Source organism: Daldinia vernicosa (genome assembly GCF_022497035.1).
Source record: "Daldinia vernicosa strain CBS 139.73 unplaced genomic scaffold F5Y00scaffold_56, whole genome shotgun sequence".
NCBI classification, from domain to species: Eukaryota; Fungi; Ascomycota; class Sordariomycetes; order Xylariales; family Hypoxylaceae; genus Daldinia; species Daldinia vernicosa.
Window position 1 is genome coordinate 208,401 of NW_025953972.1, and position 7,237 is coordinate 215,637.

At 44.1% G+C, this 7,237-nt stretch overlaps 2 protein-coding genes across 2 annotated transcripts; one reads left to right on the top strand and one right to left on the bottom strand.

Moving 5' to 3' along the window:
* Window positions 1-2,995: 2,995 nt before the first annotated feature.
* F5Y00DRAFT_169105 (GPR1/FUN34/yaaH family-domain-containing protein) lies at window positions 2,996-4,448 on the top strand. The gene is made up of 3 exons (XM_048004833.1): window positions 2,996-3,531; window positions 3,614-4,006; window positions 4,063-4,448. The coding sequence occupies exons 1-3, from the start codon at window positions 3,158-3,160 to the stop codon at window positions 4,154-4,156; spliced, it is 861 nt and encodes a 286-aa protein (XP_047861428.1). The 5' UTR covers window positions 2,996-3,157; the 3' UTR covers window positions 4,157-4,448.
* Window positions 4,449-4,470: 22 nt separating this feature from the next.
* On the bottom strand, window positions 4,471-6,899 carry F5Y00DRAFT_246360 (heterokaryon incompatibility protein-domain-containing protein). Its single transcript, XM_048009131.1, has 2 exons — window positions 5,822-6,899; window positions 4,471-5,760 (listed from the first exon to the last, which is right to left on the bottom strand). The coding sequence occupies exons 1-2, from the start codon at window positions 6,823-6,825 to the stop codon at window positions 4,614-4,616; spliced, it is 2,151 nt and encodes a 716-aa protein (XP_047861429.1). The 5' UTR covers window positions 6,826-6,899; the 3' UTR covers window positions 4,471-4,613.
* Window positions 6,900-7,237: the final 338 nt, after the last annotated feature.

Here is a 7,237-nt window from a genome sequence, read left to right on the forward strand (position 1 = left end):
TTAAACGCACGTGGACGGTGCCAGGAAGCATCTCGATGTGGGTGAGTGCTATGCGGAGTAACCTGTTACAAGTAGATCGATATTAGACACCTAAGCATTCACTTGCTACATCATGAAAAAAATAAAAAATAAAAAAACGGGCGTATATTATCAGTCGTAAGAAGCTTCGTCTCGTTGACCCGTTTGAGTGTACGTGGTAGTATTCTTATTTGATTGGAATCCTAGCTAGTCGATCTTGGTAAGGAATACCTAATCACCCTTGTCTGATTCGGCGACTGGCTGAGCAAAAGGCCACAGGGGTCTAAATTTGATATCCTGTACACTAGATGCGACTCTGTAATGCCCCGGATATTGCATTAAACCAAAGAGCTCCGGATGGGTTCTCCGGATCGTAAGATTAGGATTTAAATCGTTTTCTCTTCGCTTGTAATCATAGTTGAATCTGACAGATTATCAACAACCAACTACTTCCACGGTATATCGGTAATGTGTAAATCAACACGCATTATGACGTGCTGTCCTCAGCTTCCTCTCGGCGCCGTGGATTTGTGGGGTATAATCCGGGGTAAGACAAAGCTACGAGAGGCCAAGCAATGCTCGTATCGCGTGGCGTGTAGATTCGCTGCATCTAGAAGATCTTGGGGTCCTCTTTAAGCTTTGCGCCATGGCAGTCGCACCAAAGGAACAACCTTATTAATCTAAGTGACTATATAGTACATCTCCCCGTCGCCACTGACATACCACGGCGGGGCGGTGAGAATTAACTATTGACGATGGTAAGTCTTGGGACGAATCTTGGAGAGATCACGATGGTGGAGGAGGATGAGGGGAAATGTTGGCTTCCCCCGCTCTTGTGGGATGTTAGTCCTCTTTATGAGCCGATGCTCATGTGTTGTTGGTACAATGCCTTGGGTATGTAGACACTTTTTCGTTCCTTTTATCCACCAACAATAGTAGCGCATGGTCTAAGATCTGAGTATCTAGAGCCTCGGGTTAGTAGCCAGGATGGCCGTTGTTGTCGTGCGAGTGCGGACACGTTATACATACATACACTAAATATGAGATCACAAGCCATAAACCCGAGTTCAGCGTCCCGCTTTGTTCTTCTGCTCTGTACAAGCCGACTCTTGCGTCAGCAGAAGGCTGAGCCGATTTGGAATTGAAAATACGATTATTACAACGGACAAATGAACTGGGAAAGGGATATTCGAGTGCTGACATAGGAATTAAACGTAGCCAATCATAGCCAATAGTAAGCTATATTGGGTATGCATGTGTTAGATATGATTTATCCCGTTTGCTTATTGTACTGCATATGTACTTCCCAACGGCTGGCAACCGAGCAATGGGGATCAAATATAATGCCAGTACTACATTACGTGTAAGCATATTTTACCTGAATCCGCATGGGGAGGAGAAAAACCACTGATATAAATTAGCCCAATTTTACTATCACTGTCGGAGATATATGTTATGTACAACATGATAACAAGTGTTTGCAAGCTATAATCAAACCTCTTACCGAGTTGCTATGTTTTCTTCTGCAAACTGCATATACGCGATAGCTAATTTTTAATCTCAACCACAAGGCAACCTTCAACTTTCATATGAACCATTTTTAAAGAAAAACATGCGGCTCCTCTCACTGACCCGCGGCGTACCAGTTTTACTGCTACCTCTTTTGACTTGCTTAGTTGTATAGAGTCGCATTGTCCCTCTTTTTCATCATCATCTTCCTATTAGACAGACGTCAGATATCACGTTTACTTATTATACCTATCATATTGGAAATATATATGTATAACTACTTACAACATATCTGACTTTTGTTTCCCCCCCTTTTTCGTCATTGGCCAAATAAACTAATGTCATGGACGACCTCGCAATAGCTATAAACTCCGTAACCCGAAACTATCTTTAAATTATTCAGCCAAGCGGCTCTTCTCAACAGATTACCTCATGGAAATAAAAAAATGAAAGGATGCGAGTGGACCAAATGGAAACTCGTCCCTTTTCTCCGGCACAGCAGGGAAAAGGCGCTACGAACAGTAGCAAAAGACTAACAGGGATCACAGCGCTGTCGAGGACGCTAAAGCATTCGTCCGGATCTTTCGAGTAAGCAACGATTTGCTAAGCTAAGCTTTAACCCCAGTTTCACGCGTCCCGATTCAAAACAGTCTGCATGACATTACCAGCATTTGTAAGGAGAGAAAAAAAAAAGGGAAAAGGGGAGTACAAGTTCCGCTGGAGCGGGAAACAATACTACTGGTCTATCACATCCAATTTTTTCCATTTTTTCTGCTGCGCAACTCTTACGCACGTTAATCTTTTAGTTTCTATAATAAGTAATGCTTTGCACTTCACGTTAATTGGAAACAACCCGAATCCGAATAACACAATAAATATGGGCTTGCTTATGCAGACTTTAGGTACTTATGTATGTGAAATTTCTCTTTTCATCCAACAACGTAGCAACGTAGCAACGTATATAGAAAAGGTGTGTCAATGCAACCCAATCTATTGGTAGCTAATAGCTATTAGTTTAAGTGATGGCAGTTTCTGGGCGTTTTCTGGGCAACTGGGGTAGCTTACCCCAAATATGAAGTGCAAAAGCCAAGAAGTGCCCATAGTACATAATAAATGCTTGGATGCAAGATACGATTTGCAAAGCTGATGAGGAGCCGGAGGGGAAAGAGGTGGAGTGAAAATTGAAAACACATACGTAAACCAAAAACACCCTTGTTCTTATTTCCCCACTGCACCGGATGCATGGGGGTTGCATGGCTGATAGCTGGATGGCCGGATGGTTGGATGGCTTGGTTCTCTTTTGCATTCTATCTGCATGAGGACTAGAATTAATGAGGACTAGATTTATCAAACCCTAGAGCTATTCAAGTTACTCTAGTTACTCTAGTTACTCAACTTCCTCGAACCTATCTCTCCTATATTATTATTCCTCCGTGCCCCCATCACCCCCAGATCATTCCCCACTGCTTGGGACCTTTCCATGCTCTTATTTAAACCACTGAGATTCTCCCCGTTCCCCAGCCGGCTTCAGGACCCTTTTTACTTTTTTTTTTATTTCTTTTTTTAGTTGCGGATTGTGAACTCGGAATCTATTGCGTAGGCTCCACCATCACCGTCCACCAACTTCACGATGGCCTCTACCGAATTGCACCAGGCGCCTACCGCCGAGAAGGAAATTGGCGGCGGCGCTACCACCGGCGCAAACCTCAATGGTTCATCTACCACCCACCGCTGGGACTATGGCGGCAACCCGCTCTATCACGCCCATTCCGGCCCCGACGCCAGACTCCCTGCCTTCGGTGGTGAGTTTCAACCCGGTTTGTACAAGCCTATCGAGCACCGCAAGTTCGCCAACCCTGCACCTCTTGGTCTCTCTGCTTTCGCCTTGACAACCTTCGTCCTATCTCTCGTCAACGTCAACACGCGTGGCGTTGCCGTTCCGAATATCGCCTTGACGCTGGCATACGGATATGGTGGTCTCGTGCAGCTACTGGCTGGCATGTGGTAAGTACAATGATGCGACTGTAGTAGAAACATCATACCCCGTCATTTACTACCTATCGTCACCTACTAACCCGTGATAAAGGGAAATGGCCATAGGCAACACTTTCGGTGCCACCGCCCTGTCATCCTACGGTGGTTTCTGGATTTCCTACGCTATCGCCCTGACCCCAGGCTTCGAGGCCTTGGCCACCTACCCTGACGATGCCCAGAAAGCGTCCGTGCTTGGTTTCTTCTTGACGGGCTGGTTCATCTTCACCTTTATCCTACTTCTATGCACCTTGAGGTCTACAGTTATGTTCTTCATGCTATTCTTCACCCTCGACCTCGCCTTCCTTATGCTTGCCTGTGCCGAATACGCGAAGTCTAACGGCGCGGCGGTTTCGGCTGTGAAGTTGACACAAGCGGGCGGTGGATTCGGCCTGCTTGCCGCATTCCTTGCCTGGTATAACGCGTTCGCTGGTATTGCCGACTCGAGGTATGTTCCTAACTATGTTCGTCTTAAATATAGAATTACGACTAACCTTGTCGTAGCAATTCCTTCTTTATCATCCCAGTCTTCCACTTCCCTTGGTCTGAGAAGGGACGCCAGGTCCGTGCCACCAAGAGCGAACGCGAGACAGCATAGATTCGCGATGGAATGCTCGAGGGCTGTTTTGGATGGTAATGTTTTATTGGTTTGTGTAAAACGAATTGTTCTCTTGATGTTCATAATTAGGTATTAAGGGAGTTTGCAAAGCAACCACAGGACAAGTGGTATGAAGTGCAATAGTCGGGGTAATCTGTTAAGTTACGAGACATGTTATACAGGGTGTAACATCGTATACATTAATTGACAATTGTAAATGTTGAAGTGAAGAAGTATGTTCAGTAAGCCTTGCAGGTGATAGTTGTACATACAAAGTTCGACAAAGAAAAACGAATATATTTATCAAAGTTTAAGACCGTACCAAAAGATATCTTCTAATGACGTAGAAGAATAACACCTCATAGTTTAACGCCCGAGGCATGGGCCACAAGGGGAAGCACTAAAAGGAAGATATTCAACCGAAAGAGAAAAATATTAATAAAGGAAAAAAAAAATCTTAACCCAATACAATTTGCTTCCAAGTAGGGGGCTCCAATCCCCGGAACAAGGCGTCTTTGAGGAGGAACCCGGACCCAACTCTCTCGTAAATTCCTAGTCTCTGTGTATGGGGCGCGACGACTAGCACGTTAAAAGCGATGGTCGGGAGAGGTTCTACTTCAAATTCCCCGTATATTTCCTTAATGTTCTTGCCCGCCGTAAAGAAATGAGTGAGGCCCTCGTCTGCGTAGGATATAATTATAATTTCTACGGATTTTATACCGTCGTCGGGAGAGGGGATATCAGAAAGATAATAGTCTCCCAATGTGCCACAGACCAAACCACCCTTGTCGCATATATCTATGTAGGTCGAGGTTATATTATGCTGTTGGGAGACAACTCTCATGTTGAATATGGAATGGACGGTCACGAATGCGAGATAAGGAAACCCTCTAGGTACCGTAGATGCGTTTAAAGCAGGAGGTCTCTCATGAACGGGCCATAGGACTGTTTGTCGGCCGAATGGGTTTTCTTCTAAAGAAGAACCGTAGCACCAAATAGGTTGTGACTTGCCTTGAAGCTTTAAATCGCCTTTGGGGCTTTGGTTGACGACGATAGTGTCTCTTGTGGAGTCCCAGACATATACGAGGTTATCAGAATCATCCACGATATACCAGTCTACCCAGGTACGGGTTGTGAGCCAATCTATTTCATCGATGAAGTAGGATGTAGCAAGATATGACGTTGCTCCCTCCCAGCCCATCCAGCTCCAGCTGGGAGCTCCTGGGCGACGAGTGAGTACTTCATTCCTGGACTTCTTTGTCCATAACAGCGAGGCATCAAAAGCACAAGACGTAAGTCCAAAAAAGAATTGCGTGCCACCAATTGCAGGACCAATGGCATTTTCGATACCACGAAATGCATAAGTAATGTCGCTTGGGAAGGTCAGAATTCGTGGTGAATAATATCCGATCAACTCTTCGAGAATTGGCTGGGGAGATGAATTCCAATTCTCGTCGGGTCTTCCTAGGAAAGGAGAGCCTGAGAAGTTAGTTGTCGGTAGTCCTCCTACCAGATCCTCGCGCCAGAGATTCTTTCGACACATGAAGTAGATTTGTCCTTCGAGAAATATTAAGCAGCGGTTAGATAGAACACCTTCCTGGTAGCTGTGAGCCAGAAACTACTTAGCATTTAATTATAAAGCAGACGGTAGGTTGTTAAACTCACGTCCATCCTCTCTGTACCCAATCACAAGTCTCAATCAGATGCCCACATGGAGGTAACACCCCTATTGTTAGATCCGGAGCAATGGTCGCGGTTAACTCCCGCACTTCCTCCCGAGACTCTCTTGACCAGCCACTTAACCCCGAGTGCGCAGTGTCTCCTGTTGCAGCCACGAGAGTCAGTGCGGCTTGACTATATATCGAGTCCATTGCGTTGATAAGGTCAAGCTTTTCCTTCGCCCGGTCTTGCACAATGCATAACGAATCAATCCACAAATTGCGAAACCCAAGAGCAACGGTAACGGCAATAGCGTCCTCGATGGTACGTGGAAGGGTCACTCGGTCAAAAGCGCCTATTTCAGAGAATTCTTGTAAAGTAGATTCTCGGGTCTGGGGTTCATTGTTTCGTCCCCATACGTAACTCAGAGCAGTGTACTTAACACCCGTATCAGCGGGTTTCAGACACTTGTCAATAACGTCAATCATCAATGTTGGAACAGGCCGCTGGGTTACATTGAGGAAGGCAGCCGAACAGTTGTCGTCGTGTTCCCGCTGGCAAAATTGGAACCAGGAGAGGATTCGGTCAATATCAACATCTATACCACGGTGGCGACCGTATAATGGCTCATCGATGACTGTTTCGTCTTCAACAAGTTGTATCAGATTAACCGGGGCATCGAACCATGCCTTTCTCACCACACAAAGACCCGAGCCCTTGCGGTGTGGGATGAGCTCGGCATCTCTGTAGTCAAGATCGTTTAGCACCCACGCAGCCTCCCACTCAAAATCTTCCACCTGATCGGACACGGCGTACGTATTTGCGTTTAGCGTCAGGAGCAGAAGTCGACAAAGGCCACATGTGTCGTACCGTTTCTGAAGCTCCGATCTGGAACCGCTTAAGACCGGCCGCCAGGTCTCCGTGTCCCACCTTCCATTCGTATCTTGTGTAAATAGTTCCCGGGAAAGGTTTAAAGTAAGGCATTTAATACAAAGTTTATATGTAGCCATATATTATATAATTAACGCTTATTATGTCTATTAATATTATTTTAATTATGTTAAATTAAATTTCGAAAGCGGGCGGGTTGCGTTTATTTACACTTGCGACTTACGAAACTTTTAACTTATATATTTATATTTTTAAAAAAATATTAAATTTAAACTTTTTATATTACGTAAAAAAATTAATAGAAAAATTAATAAAAAAATATATTATAAAAGAATAACATTAATCGTGTAATATGCTTATTATTACCCGTATAATAAAACGGGATATATATTTTATTTTTTTTTTACTTTTTTTACATTTATTTTAATAATTTTATAAATATTAATTTAATTCCTTTTAAATTTACATAATTAATTATATAAGAAAATTAATAAAAATACGGTTTAAAATACATGTAATTCGGCTTTAAAT

Bases quoted from the DNA above. Each gene is read 5' to 3' on its own strand.
- F5Y00DRAFT_246360 (XM_048009131.1), bottom strand. From the start codon at position 6,825: ATGGCTACATATAAACTTTGTATTAAATGCCTTACTTTAAACCTTTCC. The intron at 5,761-5,821 runs GTGAGTTTAACA...TCTGGCTCACAG, and splicing joins TGGGTACAGAGAGGATGGAC to CTACCAGGAAGGTGTTCTAT.
- F5Y00DRAFT_169105 (XM_048004833.1), top strand. From the start codon at position 3,158: ATGGCCTCTACCGAATTGCACCAGGCGCCTACCGCCGAGAAGGAAATT. The intron at 3,532-3,613 runs GTAAGTACAATG...CCCGTGATAAAG, and splicing joins CAGCTACTGGCTGGCATGTG to GGAAATGGCCATAGGCAACA. The intron at 4,007-4,062 runs GTATGTTCCTAA...ACCTTGTCGTAG, and splicing joins GCTGGTATTGCCGACTCGAG to CAATTCCTTCTTTATCATCC.